General features: G+C 45.3%; 1 protein-coding gene across 2 annotated transcripts in view; it reads right to left on the bottom strand.

The window, feature by feature from the left end:
• Positions 1–1,599: 1,599 nt before the first annotated feature.
• Positions 1,600–19,186, bottom strand: part of NPM2 (nucleophosmin/nucleoplasmin 2) — a 42,667-nt gene continuing 25,080 nt past the window's right edge. Inside the window, exons 4-8 of one of the 2 annotated variants that reach the window (XM_058289826.2) lie at positions 4,424–4,517; positions 3,390–3,544; positions 3,145–3,179; positions 2,008–2,049; positions 1,600–1,899 (exon numbers count right to left, since the gene is read on the bottom strand). In XM_058289826.2, the coding sequence (XP_058145809.1) occupies positions 1,854–1,899; positions 2,008–2,049; positions 3,145–3,179; positions 3,390–3,544; positions 4,424–4,517 (372 nt within the window). In that variant the 3' untranslated portion in view covers positions 1,600–1,853. The remainder of the gene's footprint in view (positions 1,900–2,007; positions 2,050–3,144; positions 3,180–3,389; positions 3,545–4,423; positions 4,518–19,186) is intronic. The other variant, XM_058289827.2, reaches the window with a different exon arrangement.

Below are 19,186 nucleotides of genomic sequence, written 5' to 3'. Positions count from 1 at the left end.
AAAAAACCAAAAACCTGTCACCATGAGTGTCAGCTGAAGTAAAGGGACATTCAATGAGAAGTATCAAGGGCCTTAAGAATGGGGCAGAGACTCTACTCTGCGGTCTGTCCTCAGTTTACCTAAACTTTGAGTTTCTCCCTTGACTGAGGAGGTGCGGTGGCGGGGCGGGGGTGGGGGGAGAAGGGTAGGCTAATTAGCATTTATTGGGGAGGGGTGAGGCGGCGACAAAGGAAGTGAGAGCAGCAGTCTTGGGCTGCTGTGGTTAATCCTCACCCCCTAGTGCCGGTTCAACACCCCCCAGCTGGGACCGTCTCACACCTGTGCCTCCTACCAGCCCCTGGAACAGGACACCGAGCGCGCACCTGCAGACCCGGTCACTTGTCAGGGCACCTGCCCTGGCCCAGGCCCACTCTCTCGGCGTTGAAGACACGGGAGGGCTGGGGAAGGGGGAGGGGCTGCCCAGGAGGGCCAGGCAGGCCCCCTGCCCGCCGGCGTGTCCCTGCCGCCTGCCCCCCCCCCCCCCCCCCCCCCCCCCCCCGTCGGGACCAGAGAGGTTAATGGTTCAACGGCTGCCGCGCGTCCAGATGTGCAGGGCTGTGGTGGAATCTCCTGGCTGCCACCCAGGCTCGGTAAATACCACGTGCCTAGCTGAACCACGCTGGACTTCTGTCCTTCGTCCCTCTCTGGGTGGCCTGAGGTCAGCGGCTCGTTCTCGTTTATCAGCGAGCCAGGACAATGCCCACCCCTGCCTCCGCGTGTAGGGACCGAAGAGCCGGACGCCAGCCCAGCTCCTGGCCACCGCCTGGGTCCTCGGGCGTCAAGGCCGAGCAAAAGCGGAACGGGGTGCCCGGGGTCCGGCTGCTGACCTTCCCGGCGCAGTGTGCGCAGAGACCTCCTGCCACGGGGCTTCGTGGAGAGCAGGACCAGCTCTCCAAGGGCCACTCTGGACCTGGCCCTGGGGCGCTGGGGGTGGGACGGGGAGGTCTCGGCAAGGATAACCCCCCCTGGGGGGACTGGAGGGACCCCTGGGTCTGCCCGCCCACTTCCCAGTCCTCTCTGAGGGCCTCGCCGGACACCTGGTTCCATCGTCTGCCCAGTGGGCCTGCAGGCGGAGCTGCTCGGCAGAGCCCGTGTCTGTTCCACCTGGAAGGGCTGCCTCGAGGGCCCAGGCCCGACACGGGTCTCTGCTGAGCGGGAGCTCACGGGGAGGAGAATGCACCCCGGGCGGGCAGGCTGCTCTGCACAATCCGCGCCCAGGGCAGGGCGCATCTCCCTCTGGGTCTGCACCTGAGAGCCGGCGGGGTGGGCCGGCAGGACCCGCAGCTTTAGTGCCTGCAGCTCAGACCGAGCGCGAACGTCGGAGCTGCGCCCGCGGCCGAGGTGCCGGCTTCCTCCTTCAGAGCCGGGGTCTGGGGGTGCCGGGAGAAGAGGGAGCTCAGAGGGCAGAACCCCCGCTTCAGGATCAGCCTGGGGGGCGGGGGGCCCGGATCCAGGCTGTGCTGGTGCACCGCCGCCCTCTGCTGGACACGTGGGCGCACTGCACCCGGCCGGGAAGGGCAAGCTCCAGGACGAGGAGGAGAAACGAGGAGAAAACGAGGATCCTCATAGAGCAAACTTTATTGGGGACCCTGCAGTGCGCACTCTGCTTCCTGGTCCTGCTGAAACTGGAGCAGTGCGGGGGCTTCTTGTGCTGCCCCCCAGCAGGCCCCATCACGATTAAGGCTTGGAGACGGAGGGGGGCCCCGAGAGGGGGGGCCTGGGTAGAGGGGCTCCCCCCACCCCAAGGGCCCCTCTTGCAAGGTGGTCTCAGAGCTCCGCCCCCTCAGCCCGCCACGGCGGGGTCGCTTCCCGATTCATCTTCTTGGATCTGGGCTTTTTAAGTCTGAGCTGCGGTGCGGCCTGTGGAAGAGAAGGAAGGGCTGTAGTTTCCCCCTCCCCTCCCCAGCCAGCCCCTCCCACAGGAGGGCCCAGGACAAACCCCTTCCTCCTTTCCTCATCGGTACTCACCTTTGACCCAGGACTCTTGCCTTTAAGAGACTGGACCTGGATCTGGAAGAGGGGGTTGGAGAGAGGGTTCAGCTCGACCCCAGGAGCGCTGGGCCTGGCCAGGGCCCTTGCGGGGGAGGCCGGCGCCCTCGACGGTGCTGGGGAGCAGGGGGCTGCTTGACGGAGAGGCGGGGGCTGCAGAATGCACCCCTGCACCCGAGCCCCCGCCAGATCAACTCGGATTCGCTCTTTTTAAAGAGGGCCTTTTCTCTTCTTAGGCTTCTCCCATTGTCCTTCATTAATCACAAATTGTGTCTTTTTCATTGTAAGTCAGGTGACCCCCCTTGTGCCCCAAACAGACCAGTGAATAAATTACTTGTCGTTTTCGTTACCTGCCACCAATATGGACATGTTGGTGTATTTCCTGATAAGGGTTTTTGTGTTTGTTGGTTTTGGGGTCGAAACTTCTTCTGAAAAACATGTGAAATCAGGTGGAGGGATTTGATATCCTGTTCTTCTAACTCTACAGACACTTCCCAGGCTGCTGGAGTCTTCCTAAGCCTCCTGCAACATTCCATGGAGATGTGCTGGAGTTTGCTCACCTATTAGATGGGTAGGCGTGTAGGGTGCCTCCGCTTCTGCTACTATTTGAAAAATGTGGTGAAACGTCTTAGTGCACCCATTTCTCCCTAAGTTTTAGAAGGGATTCTTTGGAGGGTGTTGCCAGAAGTGGCCTCAGGTCAGAAAATAAGATTTTAAGGTTTCTCAGGGGAAATGGATTTGGCCCAAGGGATAGGGCATCCTCCTACCACATGGGAGGTCCATGGTTCAAACCCCGGGCCTCCTTGACCCGTGTGGAGCTGGCCCATGCGCAGTGCTGATGTGTGCAAGGAGTGCCCTGCCACGCAGGAGTGTCCCCGAGTAGGGGAGCCCCACGCGCAAGGAGTGTGCCCCGTAAGGAGAGCCGCCTAGCGTGAAAGAAAGTTCAGCCTGCCCAGGAGTGGCAAAAAAAAGTGAAAAAAAAAAGTGTTTCTCAGCATCATCGCACTGACCCACAGTGCCACGCGGGCACCCTCAGACCAGCTGCACTGTGCCCTTCCTAGCACGAGACGCCTCAGCTAAAGGGTTTGGGCTAGTTTTAGAGATGGGAAGAGATACCTCACTGCTTCGGTGTCTTTTTCCAGCTTTTTCTTCTAGAATGAAAAATGAGAGTCATTAGGAGAGACGGAGGGGCGGGGAGGGGCGGGGGGAAGTCCCCAGGGGACAGGCCTCCGGGGCGCAGAGGTCCTCAGCTTGCCATGCCCCCGGGCACCCCGCACTCTGCCGGGGGCCGGCCGTTCCTGGCGCCCAGCCCGAGGCCCCTGGAGGGCCCGGGGCAGGGACCGCCACAGCCCTGTCCCCACCTTAGCCACACTCGTCTGCTCCTGAGGTGCCAGTCTCTTTACTTGTTTAACAGGCGTCTCCTCCTCCAGGGACACGTCTTCATCATCATCCTCGTCGTCCTCCTCCTCCTCTTCCTCCTCCTCCTCTTCCTCTTCCCAGGGTGGGTCTGAAGTGTCTGCGGTGACACAGGCAGGGGTGGGGAGGGAAGGGCAGCGTCTGAGCTCCCGGGTCTCGCGGCGCAACCCACCCGTTGTGCCTCGGTTAGGCGTCAGGCTGGGGGCCTCTGGGTGTGTGCGCCGAGCGGGGCCGCCCACCCGCTACAGCATCCCCCACTAAACGACGGCTGGGGTGGCGGGACAGGCGGGGGACACCGCCCGAGCGGTGGGGGGCCCACAGACTGCTGCCCCGGGGGTGGGGCGCGCAGCTGGGGGGGGAGTGGGCAATGGGGGCAGGGGCGGGCTGCGCGTGGGTGCCGGTGCAGGGAGATGGGGGGCTGGCACAGGCAGCTGGAGAGCAGGTGCGGCTCCATCACGATCAGAGTGGAGGGACGGCGACCTCACAGGGCGCTTTGAATGCGTGGCAATAAGTATATACCCCTGTGCCCCCCCAAAAAAGAGAACTTATACCCCACCCTAAGGGAAGAGGGATCTGCCGTGAGGTTTCGGCAGGAGACCAGGCACGGCTGCTCAGAGGCGCGGGCCCGCTTGGGGCCCCTCAGCGCCACAGCAGCCTGCCGTGGCCCCGGCACCACGACCGCCGTGTGCTTGGTAGGAGCTGACGTGTCCAGCGCTCGCCCGCAGCGGGCGTCCTGCCGAGTCTTCCCTGCATGTCCCGTTGACGCCTCACGGGTCTGAAGGTGACCCCAGGTACCCCGCCCCGTGACAGGCCAGGCGAGGACGCGGCTGGAGGTGAAGGACAGCTGGGCCCGGGGCCCTGCGCCCTGGCAGTCGCGTTGCCTCGGGGGATTTCCTCCCCTGGTTCGAGAATTCCTCGAGCTTCCAAGACCCGTTAGGGCCTCGCCCGGGACCCTGGCCCCCTCACAGCCCGGACTCACCGTAGCACTCCTGGCCGCAGAGGAACACGGGTCCAGAGCCAGACCGCAGGTGGAAAGTGACCGGGGGGGAGAGTTCCAGCCCCGCGACCGCCACCTGCGCGGGAAGGGAGTGGGGTGGGAGCCGGGAAGGGCAGGGGCTCAGGCCTGGCAGGTGGAGTTCACGGCCCCCCCTAACCCCCCCCACCCTCTCAGCCACCCTGCCCCCTCCTGCCCAGGCGGGCTCTTGATGAGCTCATTCCAAAATGATAAAAGGCTTCTTTTTTTTTTTTTTAAATGGCCAACAAATATTTTTTTCATTTATAAAATTTTTAAAAAACCATACCATAGGTAACACAGTACATTTGGTTCATAGCAACACAATCATAGAGTATTTGTCCTTTGAGTCTGGCTTGCTTCACTCAACATAATGTTCTCCAGGTCCATCCATGTTGTCATCTGCTCCACGACTTCATTTCTTCTTACAACTGCATAATATTCCATTGTGTGTATGCACCACAATTTATTTATCCATTCATCGGTTGACGGACACCTGGGTTGTTTCCATCTCTTGGCAATTGTGAACAATGTCACTATGAACACTGGTGTGCAGGTGTCTGTCCATGTCACTGCTCTCAGTTCTTCTGGGTATATACTCGGTAGTGGCACTGCAGGGTCACATGGCAAATCTGATCATAGGCTTCTAAGCCTAGAGCAGTGGCTAAACAGAGGAGTCTGATCAAATGAGAAAAGCCTTTTCAAAGTTACCTTTGCCTTATAAACAATATGTAAATATATATAGGAATAAAGGCTAGAAAAATAATAAAGTACTAACCATAAATGTCAGTGGACAGCATGGCAATTATTTTCTCTATACTTTTCCAGACTTACCAATTTCCTAGGATGAGGACAATTTTTTTTTTTTTAAAGATTTATTTATTTATTTAATTTCCCCCCCTCCCCCGGTTGTCTGTTCTTGGTGTCTATTTGCTGCGTCTTGTTTCTTTGTCCGCTTCTGTTGTCGTCAGCGGCGCGGGAAGTGTGGGCGGCGCCATTCCTGGGCAGGCTGCTCTTTCTTTTCACGCTGGGCGGCTCTCCTCACGGGCGCACTCCTTGCGCGTGGGGCTCCCCCACGCGGGGGACACCCTTGTGTGGCAGGGCACTCCTTGCGCGCATCAGCGCTGCGCATGGCCAGCTCCACACGGGTCAAGGAGGCCCGGGGTTTGAACCGCGGACCTCCCATATGGTAGACGGACGCCCTAACCACTGGGCCAAAGTCCGTTTCCCAGGATGAGGACAATTTATCTTCTATTTGTTGAGCTTCTACCACATCTCAGGCACCAGGCTAAGTGTTTTACCTGTTTTTATCTCATTGAGATCCTTGCACCAAGTCTAGGAAGTAGGTGCTACTACTTTACAGAAGAGGAAACTGAGGCTTGGAGAGATTAACTTAGTACCTCTGCTTCAGCCAGGAAGCAGAGGAGCTAAAGCTGAAATTCTGCAGCTGTAAAGACCCACAGATGCTGGATAAAATGTAATTCAATATTTTTACTGCACATGGCATAGAAAGAGGAGCTCTGTGCATCAGAAACGAACAATAGTGTGTGCAGGGGAAATGGACTGAAAGCAGCTAGGGCTTTGGGCTTTAATACTCGTGCATGGTCTCAAGAGAGGAGAACTGTAACAGACCACTGAATAAAGGCCAGGGCCCTCGAAGAGCTGTGCCCTAAGGAAAAAGCCCCAAGATAAGTATTGAGGAAAAGGGACTAAACCAAACAAAAACAAAACTACCCACACAAAATTACCACCATCAGAGGAAGATTACCAGGGAGCTCGAATGGAAATAAAATAAATCTCCTGTTGGAAAGTAAACACCTATGATTTGGGAAGTAGATGTGGCTCAAGCAGTTGGGTGCCTGCCTACTACATGGGAGGTCCCGGGTTCGGTTCCCAGTGCCTCCTAAAGAAGATGAGCAAGACGGTGAGCTGACGCAACAAGATGTCACAATGAGGAGACACAATGAGGAAACACAATGAGAGACACAACAATCAGATGTGGCTCGAGTGATTGGGTGCCTCCCTTCCACATGGGAGTCCTGGGTTTGGTTCCTGCTGCCTCCTAAAAAGAAGATGAGCAGACATAGTGAGCAGACAGGGAGAGCAAACAACGGGGATGGGGGGTGGGTGTGGGAAGAAATAAGTAAATCTTAAAGAAAAAACAACCAAAACCTATGCCTTGGGATAGTGGGAAGATGGCCAAGTAGGGAGCTCCTGAACTCAGTCCTTCCACCAAAACAACAATTAAATGGGCAGGAACTATCTGAAACAGCTATTTTGAAACTCCAGAGGCCAGAAGAACACTGCACGGCATCCAGGGAAGAGCGGGAGGAAAAGACCGATGAGTTGTAGTAAAGAACAGTAAATTAGTCTCTGCTCAGCAGCACCTGGAGCCCAGCCTCCCACTCCCAGGGCAGGCTGCTGTGGGGTCCAGACCCTGGCTTGCTGCTGGCGACAGAAAGGGACACAAAAACCCTCTTCCCCAAGAACAGGGTTGGGCATGGCTGGCCACTGATTTCACCTTTCGATCAGTGACTTGGGATTGCTGGGGCTCGGCTCTGAAGGTAGCCGTTGTCCCTGCCAGCCCCAGACAAATGTGGCGGCAGCCATTGCTTCAACCCGCCCTGGACGCGGGCAGCGGGCACCATCGCTTCAGCCAGCTCTGGGTGATGGCAGTGGAGACTTACAGATGCTGCACTTTCTCGGGGCTGCGGGGGGAGAGGGGTACAGTTAGCTGGGGGCTGCGCCTGCAGGGCTGGAAAAGCTCGGCTGTGGGGAGCCTTCAGGGAAACCCTTGGCTCCCCTTCCTCCTCCCCACCCCAGGGCACGTTGGAGACAGTCTCTGCACCCTTTGTGGGTCCCTGGCCCTATTCTGACTGGGAGAGACTGACTTGGGGAAGTCCTCTCTGTTGTGCCCTTCAGGGATGTGTTCTGCAAGCAAAAGCAGCTTGTGACAACAAAAGGAATTAAAAGGTATAGACCTGTGCTTCCAGAAGATGGCAGATTAGAAAGACACAGGACTCTCTCCTCTCCCAGAAAAATAGCTAGAGGACAGGCAGAAACAGCCTAGAAAAAAATATCTATGGTGTCGGACACCAGGAGAAGGCTGTACACCAACCAGAAGAGAGACGGGCACGGGAAAAGAACCTTGACGTGAAGGCCTTGAGGAGAAACTGCATGCAGCTGCAGGTGGAAAGAGATAATGCATGCACAGTAATATTGAATGTGAATGGGTTAAACTCCCCAATCAAAAGACACAGGCTTTCAGAATGGATAAAAAACCATGAACCATCCATACGCTGCTTGCGAGAAACTTACCTTAGACCCAGGGATACAGACCGGTTGAAAGGGAAAGTTTGGAAAAAGATATTCCATACAAATAGTAACCAAATATTAGACAAAACAGACTTTATACGCAAAAAAGTTATAAGAGATACAGAAGGCCATTATATATTAATAAAAGGGACAATGCAACAGGAAGAAAAAATAGTCATAAGTAGCTATGCACCGAACCAGGAAGTCCCAAAATTCATGAGGCCAACTCTGGCAAAACTAAAGGGAGAAATAGGCATCTTTACAACAATAGTTGGAGACTTCAACACACCAATAACATCATTAGACAGAACAACTAGACAGAAGATCAACAAGGAAACAGAGAACTTGAACAATATGATAAATAAACTAGACCTAACAGACATATGCAGAACGTTGCACTCAAACTCAACTCAGTGGATTATACATTCTTCTTAAGGGTACATAGATCTTTCTCTAGGTCTATCCTATTTAGGTCACAATGTGTTAGGTCACAATGCAGCTCTCAATAAAAATAAATAACACAATGTGTTAGGTCACAATGCAGCTCTCAATAAAAATAAAAACATTGAAGTTATACAAAGCACCTTCTCAGATCATAATGGAATGAAACTGGAAATTAATAATAGACAGAAAAGAGGTAAATTTGCAAAGGTGTGGAGGCTAAATAACACACTCCTAAAAAATCAGTGGGTCAAAGAAGACATCGCAAGTGAAATCCATAAAAATATTGAGAGAAACGAAAACAAGAACACAATTTATCAAAACTTACAGGATACAGTGACGGCAATTTTGAAAGGAAAATTTATAGCCTTAAATGTCGATTTAAAAAAGAAGAAAGAACTAAAATCAAAGCTCTAACTGAACAACTGGAGAAATTAGAAAAAGAACAGCAAACTATTCCCAAAGCAAGCAGAAGGAAAGAAATAATACAGATAAGAGTAGAAATAAATGAAATTGAGAACAACAACAACAACAAAAACAATAGAGAAAATAAACAAAACCAAAAGCTGGTTTTTTGAGATCAATAAAATTGACAAACCCCTAGCTAGACTAACAAGAAAAAAGAAAATGCAAACAAATACAATCAGAAACAAAAGGGGATGTTACAATTAACCCTACAGTAATAAAAAGGATAAGAGGATATGATGAGAAACTGTATGCCAACAAACTATACAACCTAGATGAAACTGACAGATTCCTTGAAACACACAAACCTACACTGATACTAGAAGAAATTCAAGAACTTAACAAACCAATCACATTTAAAGAGATTGAATCAGTCACCAAAAATCTCCTAACAAAGAAAAGTCTAGGACCAGATCACTTCACAGGTGAATTCTACCAAGCATTTTAAAAAGAATTAACACCAATCCTGTTTAAACTTTTCCAAAAAATTGCAGAGGAGGGAAAATTACCCAACACAGTCTATGAAGCCAACATCACCCTAACACTGAAGCCAGAGAAGACACAGAAAATTACAGACCAATCTCTCTAATGAAGATAGATGCAAAATTCTCAACAAAATACTTCAAATAAAATCCAACAGCATATCAAAAACTTGTACATCACAACTAAGTGGGATTTGTTCCTGGTATGCAAGGGTGGTTCAACACACACACAAAATCAATCAATGTAATACACCACATTAACAAATTGAAGGGAAAAAAGCACATGATCATCTCAATCAATGCAGAAAAGGCATTTGACAAAATCCAGCATCCTTTCTTGATAAGATATGATAAAGGCATATATGTAAAACTCAGAGCCACCATTGTGCTCATTGGGGAAAGGTTGAAAGCTTTACCTCCGATATTGGGAACAAAACAAGGATGCCCACTGTCACCACTGTTATTCAACGTAGTACTAGAATTTCAGCAGGAGAAATTAGACAAGAAAAAAATATATAAAATGTATCCAAATAGGAAAAGAGGAAGTAAAACTCAATATTTGTAGATGCCATGATCCTATATTTAGAAAATTCTTAAATGTCTACAACAAAGCTACTTGAGCTAATAAATGAGTTCAGCAAAGCGGTAAGACATAAGATCAACATGCAAAAATCAGCAATGTTTTTGTACACTAGTATTGAGCAATCTGAGGAGAAAATGAGGGGGAAAATTCCACTTACACTAGCAACAAAAAGACTCAAATACCTAGGAGTCAATTGAAACAAAGATGAACAGGACCTATATTATGAAAACTATACAACAATGCTAAAATAAATCAATGAAGACCTAAACAAATGGAAAGACATTCCATGTTCATGGATTGGAAGACTAAATATCATTATGATATCAATCCTACCCAAACTGATTTATAGATTCAAAGCATTATCAGTCAAAATTCCAACAACCTACTTTATAGAAATAGAAAAGGCAATTGCCAGAGAAGCGGATATGACTCAAACAGTTGGGTGCCTGCCTACAACATGGGAGTTCCTGGGTTTGGTTCCTGGTGCCTCCTAAAGAAATAAGCAGGACAGCAGGCTGGCACATTAAGATGATGCAATGAAGAGACACAATGAGGAAACACAATGAGAGACACAATGAGTGGGAAGTTGAGGTGACTTAAGCCATTGGACCTCCCTCCCACATGGGAGGTTCTGGGTTCATTTTCCAGTGCCTTCTAAAAAAGAAGACAAGCACACCACAAACAGATGCAGAGAGCAGACAGTGAGGGCAAACAATTGGAAAGGGGAATAAATAAATAAAATAAATCTTAAAAAAAAAAAAGGCAGTTACTAACTTCATTTGGAAGGTAAGTGCATCCGAATAGCCAGAAGCATTCTAAAAAAGAAGAGTGACAAGAGAAGAATTTCACTGCAGGACCTTTGAAAATATTACAAAGTTACAGTAGTCAAAACAGCATGGTATTGGCATAAAGACAGACACTGATCAGTAGGATAGAATTGTGAGTCCAGAAATGAACCCTCACCTCTACAGCTAACTGGTTTTCAACAAACCTACCAAAGTCATGTTAATGGGACAAAACTGTCTCTTCAACAAACAGGTGCTGGGAGAAATGGATATCTATAACCAAAAGAATGAAAGAGGACCCATATCTCATTCCTTATACAAGAATCAACTCAAAATGGATCAGAGACCTATATATAAAAGCCAAAACCATAAAATGTAGAAGAAATGTAGGGAAGAAAATGTAGGGAAACATCTTCAGGACCTTGTGTAAGTGATGGTTGTTTACACTCAAAGCACAAGCAACAGAAGGAAAAATAGATTAATGGGACCTCCTCAAAATTAAACACTTTTGCCCCTCAAAGGACTTTGTCAAAAGGGTGAAAAGGCAGCTGACTCAATGCAAGAAAATATCTGGAAATCATATGTCTGCTAAGGGTTTAATATCCATGATGTATAGACAGATGCTACAACTCAACAATAAAAAGAAAAATGACCAGATTAAAAAATGGGCAAAAGACTTGAATAGACATTTTTCCAAAGAAATACAAATGGCAAAAAAAAAAAAAAACACACAAAAAACCACCAAACACACACACACTCAAAGACATGAAAAAATGTTCAACATTACTTGCAATTAGGGTAATGCAAATAAAAACTACAATGATATATCATTTCATACCTATCAGAATGTCAACTATTAAAAAGACAGAACTACAAATGTTGGAGAGGATGTGGAGAGACAGGAACACTTATTTATTGTTGGTAGGAATGTATAATGTTGTGGTCACATGGCGGACTGTTTGACAGTTCCTAAGGAAGTCGAATACAGACTTGCCACGTGACTTGGCAACTCCACTACTGGGAATATGCCGAGAAGAACTGAGAGCAGTGGCACAAACAGACATCTGCACACCAGTGTTCATAGTGGCGTTATTCATGATTGCCAAAGGATGGAAACAACGGAGGTGTCCATCAACCAATGAATGGACAAACAAATTGTGGTGTACAAAAAATGGAATATTATGGAGCAGTAAGAAGAAATGAAGTCCTGAAGCATATGATAACATGGATGAACCTGGAGGGCATTATGTTGAGTGAAGCAAGCCAGACACAAAAGGACAAATATGGTACAATTGTGCTATTATGAACTAAATATATTGCATAATCTCATGGAATTAATAATTTAATATGGGTCACCAGAAAATAGAAAGAGGATAGAGAATGGAAACTGAGGGTTAAGTTGTGCAGACTTGGTAAGAAGAGTGGGTGTTAACCTTTGAAAATGAATAGAAAAAGTAAAAACACAACACAATGTTTGTAACTAGCAGTGCTATTATAGGGGAATGACAGCGGTTGAAAGGGAAAGTCTAAGGTTATGTATATTACTAAAAGGAAAGCTGAAAAATATAACATGGGACTATATAGCATAGTAAAGCCTCAAGTAAAATATGCATATGGGTATTAATATAGCCTATATAAGATTGTTTTTCTTTGAAACTGAACAAATGTATGTTAATGTTACAAGATGTTACTATCAGACAAAAAAACAAACAAAAAAACACAACAAGCTACATTATAAGTAAAAGAAACCAGACACAAAGAACTATGTTTGATTCCATTTATATAAAACGTAAATATAAATCAATTTATAAAGATGGAATTAGGTTAGTAGTTATGTAGGGCTGGGAAGGATAGAGGGACTGAGGTGACTGCTAAGGGGTGTGGAGTTTTTCCATTTGGAGTAATGAAATTGATGTAAAATTTTTTGTGGTGATGTATGCACAACATTGTGTTTATACTAACAGTCATTGATTACACACTTTGAATAGAACGTATGTTATGTGAATATATCTCAATAAAATTGTTTTAAAATAAAAAAAATATTATAGAGGTGGACAGTCCAGGACAAGGCCTGCCGGCCTCAGACATCCCGGAGAGGGAGGTCTGTCTCCTGGGAAACAGAGGGACAACCAAACTCCTGAGAGAAGGAGGCTCTAAACCAACTAACAAGCAAGAGCCCAGGACAAGAAAGACACGGAAAGCCCTGCGCACTGCATGTGCCTTGGGCAGACATTCTTGACAGGAGGGCTGACGTGCAAGAAAATCTCTGCGTTATCATTGCTGGTTACAAAACCAACACACATCCCAGGGAATAAAGCCCAGAATTAACATATTAGAACACTAAAATGTACAGTGTGCAACAAAGGAGTACAAGACAAAGAAGCAGGAAATGGCAGCCCATCCAAAGGAAAAGGATAAAAATCTAGAATATATCAATGAAGAGGATGAGAATGTGGCCATATTAAACAAAGCCTTTGGGAAAGTAAAAATCTTAAAAATGCTCAAGGGGATGAATGAAAATACAGAGAAAGAACTAAAGGATATTAGGAAAACAATGAAAATGAATAGAAAATGAATAATATGGATATTAGTAAAGGTACAGAAATCTTAAAAAGGAACCAAACAGAACTACTGGCATTGAAGACAACAATCGCTGAAATGAAAACTGCCCAGGAGGGTTTCAAGTGCAGATTGGAGTTGGCAGAAGAAAGAATCAGCGAACTTGAAGACAAAACACTTGAAACAAGTCAGGCTGAGGAGGAGAAAGAAAAAGGAAATATTAAAAGCAAAAATAGTCTACGACACTCTGGGACACCATCAAGTGCTCCAATATATGCATTATGGGAGTCCAGAAGGAGGAGAAAGAGAGAAAGGAGCAGAAAGAATAGTTCAAGAAATAATGACAGAGAACTTCCCAAACCTATAATAAGCAAAAGCTGTGAATATGCACAGTCAAGAAGCCCAGAGACCACCAAACAGGATAAACATGAAGGAAAATACACTCTGTCACACACTGATCACACTCTCAAATGCAAAGGACAAGGAGAGAGTCCTGAAAGCTGCAATAGAAAAGGAACGTGTTACATACAAGAGAGTCCCAATTAGACTGAGTGAAAAATTTCTCACCAGAATGCATGGAGGCAGGATAGAAGTTGGTTGAAATACTCAAAGTTCTGAAAGAAAACAACTGCCAGCCAAGAATTTTATATCTGGTGAGACTCTTTCAAAAATGAGGGAGAAATTAAGACATTCTCAGATGAACCAAAGCTGAAGGAGTTCATCACCAGTAGACCTGCCTTACAAGCAGTGCTAAAGGGAGTTCTTCAGACTGAAAGGAAAGGACATTGGACAGCGGTTCGACAAAGCATAAAGAAATAAAGATTGGTGGTAAAGGTAAATATTTGAATAATTATAAATGTCAGTATTGGTGTAGTGCATTGTTCGGTATATAATTCCACTTCTTACTTTCTACAGTTCTAAAATGCAAATGGAAAAAGTAATAATAAATCTCTATTTTTGGACATACAATTACAAAAATATACGTGGTAACAAGTATAAAAAATGGTGGGGGCAGAAGGGTATAGGAAAAGTACATGTGCGTGCTACTGAACTTAAGTTGGTATCAAACCATATATATTTAGGATGTTAAATTTTAACCCAATGGTAACCACAAAGAAAATAGATGGAAAATATATCCAGATAGAAATAAGGCACACAATGTGATACAACACAAAAGATCAAATAAATATAAAAGTAGGCATTAACGGAAGTGAGGGACAAAAAGGGGATATGACTCAAAAGGCTAAAAGCACATGGCAGAAGAAAGTCATATATTACCAGTAGTGAGTGTAAATGTAAATGGATTAAACTCTCCAGTCAAAAGGCAGAGATTGGTAGAATGGATTAAAAAAAAAGAATGACCCAACTATATACAGGTAGGCTGCGGGTAAAAGGATGGGAAAAAATTTTATCATGCAAGTAGTAACCAAAATAGAGTTGGAGTGGCTATGCAACTATTGGGTAAAATAGACTAAGTTAAAAAAAAGTTATGAGGGAGTGGATATAACTCAGCAGTTGAGCACCTGCCTACCATGTAGGAGGTCCCAGGTTCAACCCCTGGTACCTCCTAAACATAAAACAAACAGAAAACCAGTTATAAGGGGAAAAGATGATCACTATATACTGAGATACAGGACAATTCAACAGAGATGTAACATTTATAAATAATATGTACCTAACAGCAAAGCCTGAAAATATATGAAGCAAATATGGATAGATTTGAAAGAAGAAACTGATGGTTCTACAATAGTAAGAGATTAGAACAGACCACTCTCAATAATGGATTGATCATGTAGTCAGAAGATCAATAAGAAAGTATAAGACTCAAATGATACTCTAAAGCAACTAGACCTAACAGACATATAAAGAACACTTCACCACCACCACCCCCAAAAAAACAGTATGCACATCCTTCTCAAGTGCACATTGATCATTCTTCAGGATAGACCATATGTGGGGTCACAAAAGAAGTCTCAAAAATTAAAAAAAAATATTGAAATCATATAATGCATATTCTCCAACCACAATGGAATGAAGGAAGATTATCAGTAGAGTGGGAAATGGAAAATTCACAAATAAGTAGAAATTAAACAACATACCCTTAAACAATCAATGGGATAAAGAGGAAATCAGAAGCAAAATTAGGAAATATCTTGAGGCAAGTCAAAATGAAAATGCAACGTACCAAACCTTATGGGATGCAGTGGAGGTAATTTATAGCTCTAAATGTTTACAATCAGAAAAGAAGAAAAGACTTCAAATCAGAGACCTAACCTCAAAACCAGAAGAACTAGAAAAAGAGAGCAAATTAAACCCAAAGTGAGCAGAAGGAAGGAAATAATAAAGACTAGAGTGGAGATAAATGAAAAAGAAACAAAAACAAACAATAGAGAGAAACAGGAAAACCAAGAGTTGGTTTTTTGAAAAGATGAATAAAATTGGCAAAATTTAGCTGGATTGACAAAGAAAACAAAAGATACAAATACCTATAATCAGAAATAAAAAGGGGGACATTAATATTGACCCCACTGAAATAAAAAGTTCTATGAGAGGATACTACAAACATGCAAATAAATTAGAAAATCTAGATGAAATGGACAAATTTTTAGGAACACACAAATGACCTACATTGGGTCGAGAAGAAATTGAAGATCTCAACAAACCAGTATCTAGTAAAGAGATTAAATCAGTAATCAAAAACCTCCCAACAAAGAAAAGCCCAGGATGAGATGGCTTCCAAGGGAATTCTACCACACATTCCAAGAAGATTTTTTTTTTTTAAAGATTTTATTTTTATTTATTTAATTCCCCCCCCTCCCCTGGTTGTCTGTTCTCTGTGTCTATTTGCTGCGTCTTGTTTCTTTGTCCGCTTCTGTTGTCGTCAGCGGCACGGGAAGTGTGGGCGGCGCCATTCCTCGGCAGGCTGCTCCCTCCTTCGCGCTGGGCGGCTCTCCTTATGGGTGCACTCCTTGCGCGTGGGGCTCCCCTACGCGGGGGACACCCCTGTGTAGCAGGGCACTCCTTGCGCGCATCAGCACTGCGCATGGGCCAGCTCCACACGGGTCAAGGAGGCCCGGGGCTTGAACCGCGGGCCTCCCAAGTGGTAGACGGATGCCCTAACCACTGGGCCAAAGTCCGTTTCCCTTCAAGAAGATTTAACTCCAGTTCTGCTCTAACTCTTTCAAAAAAAACTGAAAAGGAGAGAAAACTCACTTATTCATTCTATGAGGCCAACACCACCCTCATACCAAAGTAAGATAAAGATACCTCAAGAAAAGAAAACTACAAACCAATGTTTTATGAATATAGATGCAAAAATTCTCAGCAAAATACTAGCAAACTTAATCCAACAATGTACTGAAAGAATTTACACCATGATCAAGTAGGATTTATTCCTGGTATACAAGGTTGATTCAACGTAAGAAAATCAGTTAATGCAATACACCACATTGACAGAATGGAGAAAAGAAAGCACGATCATCTCAGTTGATACAGAAAAGGCACTTGACATAATCTAGGACCCCAATCATGATAAAAATACTTAGAACACTGGGAATAGAAGACAACTTCCTTTATATGATAAAGGGCATATATGATAAAGAGCATATATGAAAAGCCCACAGTTAACATCCTCCTTAATGGTAAGACTGAAAGCTTTCTCTCTAAGATCAGGAGGGAGACAAGGATGCTCACTGTCAACATTGTTACTCAACAATGCACTGAAGTTCTTCCAGAGCAATTAGGTAGGAAAAGGAAATAACAGGCATTCACATTGGAAAGGGAGAAGTAAAACTTCCCCGTTTGCAGGTAATATGATACTACACACAGAAAATCCTGAAAAATCCACAATGGACTCAGAGCTAATAAATTATTCAGGAAAGTGGCAGGTTACAAGATCAACATCTAAAAATCAGTAGTGTTCCTATATATAAGCAACAAACAATCAGAAGAAGAAATCAAGAAAAGAGTCACTACAACAACTAAAATAAACACTTATCTAGGAATAAATCAACTGCTGAGTTACATCTGCTCCCCAATGAGAGATGCTTTTGTTTGCTTTTAGGGGGTACCAGGGATTGAACCTGGGACCTTATACATGGGAAGTAGTACTACATCCATTCCCCTTACCTTGCCCTTTTATGAAGTCTGAATTTACTTGTTGGGTACTGCCAAAAGAAAAATAGATAAATGGGACCTCACCAAAATAAAAAATCTTTTTTTGCCTCAAAGGACTTTATCATGAAAGTAAAACAATAACCTACGCAATAGGAGAAAATATCTGGAAAACACATATGCATATCCAGAATATATAAAGGATTCCTTTAACTTAACAAAAAGACAAAGAACCCAATTAAAAAATAAACAAAAGACTTGAACAGACATCTCTTCAGTGAAGATGTACAGATGGCCAGAAAGCACATGTAAAGATGTTCATCATCATTAGCATCATTGTATGATCATCATTAGTAGGGAGATGCAAATCAAAACCACAATGAGGGGAGCTGATGTGGCTCAGGCAGTGGAGTGCCTGCTTCCCACACATGAGGTCCTGGGTTCAGTCCTTGGTGCCACCTCAAAACAAAAAGGAAACAACAAGCAAACAAATGAGAAAACCAATGGAGAGAGGCTGATGTGGCTCAGTAGTTGAGCACCAGCTTCACACACACAAGGTCCCAGGTTCAATCCCCAGCCCTGGTACATAAATCAAGCAAGAAAACAAACAAAACCACTAGATCCCATTTCAAACCATTTAAAACACATTAGAATGACTGCTATTAAAAAACACAAAGTAACAAATGTTGGAGATGATGCGGAGAAATAGGAACACTCATCCATTGCTTATGGGAATGCAAAATGGTACAGCCAGTGCAGAAAACTGTTTGGTGATTCCTCAGAAAGCTAAGTAGAGAGCTACCATATGACCCTGTAATCCCATTACTAGGTATATACCAAAAGAACTGAAAGCAGGGACCCAGATATTTGCACCCTGATATTCACAGCAGCATTATTCACAATTGCCAAGGGGTGGAGGCAACCCAAGTGTCCATCAACCAGTGAATGGATCAATGACATGTGATATATACATACAATGGAATATTATCCAGCAATAAAAAGGAAAGACGTCCTTTTTCGCTTGTGACAACATGGATGGGCCTTGAAGATACCATGTTGGGTGAAATGACAGGCACAAAAGGACAGACATTGTATGATCTCATGGTTTGAAACAATTAGGATAAGCAAACTCATAGAGTCAGAATCTAGAACACAGGTTACCTGGGGACAGGGTGGAGGTAGGAAATGGGAAGTTAAGGCTTAAAATGTACAGCGTACCTATACGGAATGATGAAAATGTTTTGGTAATGGATGCTAGTGATAGTTGGACAACATTATCAATGCAATTAACATTGAAATATGTATCTCAATATGATTAAAAGGGGAAATGTTAGGTAGTATATATGGTAACAGAATAAGATTTTGTTAAAAATCCATAGAACTATACTATACAAACAGGGACCCTAAGTTAAACCCTGGACTTCAATTACTGGTGCAATTATGAAAATGTGCTATCATCAATTTTAACAAATATTCCATACCAATGCAAGGTATTGGTGGTGGGGTGGTGTATCAGAAGCCTATATTTCGTACATGATTGTTCTGTAAACCCACAACTTCTCTAATTAAAAAAACAACAGGGAAGCTGCTGTGACTCAGTTGACTGGGCTCCCGTCTACCACATGGGAGGCCCTGGGCTCGTGTCCCAGGACCTCCTTGTGAAGGCAAGGTGGCCTGTGCCCACAGAGAGCCCACGCCTGCAGAGAGCTGGTGCAGCAAGATGACACAACAAAGGGAGACAAGGAGACACAGAAGAACACGCAGCAAATGGACACAGAGAGCAGACAGCAGGCAAGCCACAGGGTGGGGGGGGATAAATAAAATATAAATAAATAAATCTTTAAAAACACACACACAAACTCATGCCTGACCTTTCACTTTATGAAGTCTGAATTTACTTGGTGGGTACTGCCAAGAAATTTGCATAAAAATAATCCCAGGCCACATAGGATTATTTCAGACAATTTAAACAACTCACTGAAGATGA

Source organism: Dasypus novemcinctus, chromosome 29, assembly GCF_030445035.2.
Source record: "Dasypus novemcinctus isolate mDasNov1 chromosome 29, mDasNov1.1.hap2, whole genome shotgun sequence".
NCBI lineage: Eukaryota > Metazoa > Chordata > Mammalia > Cingulata > Dasypodidae > Dasypus > Dasypus novemcinctus.
The sequence above is the reverse complement of the archived record's forward strand: the minus strand, read 5'-3'. Positions and strand labels throughout refer to the sequence as shown.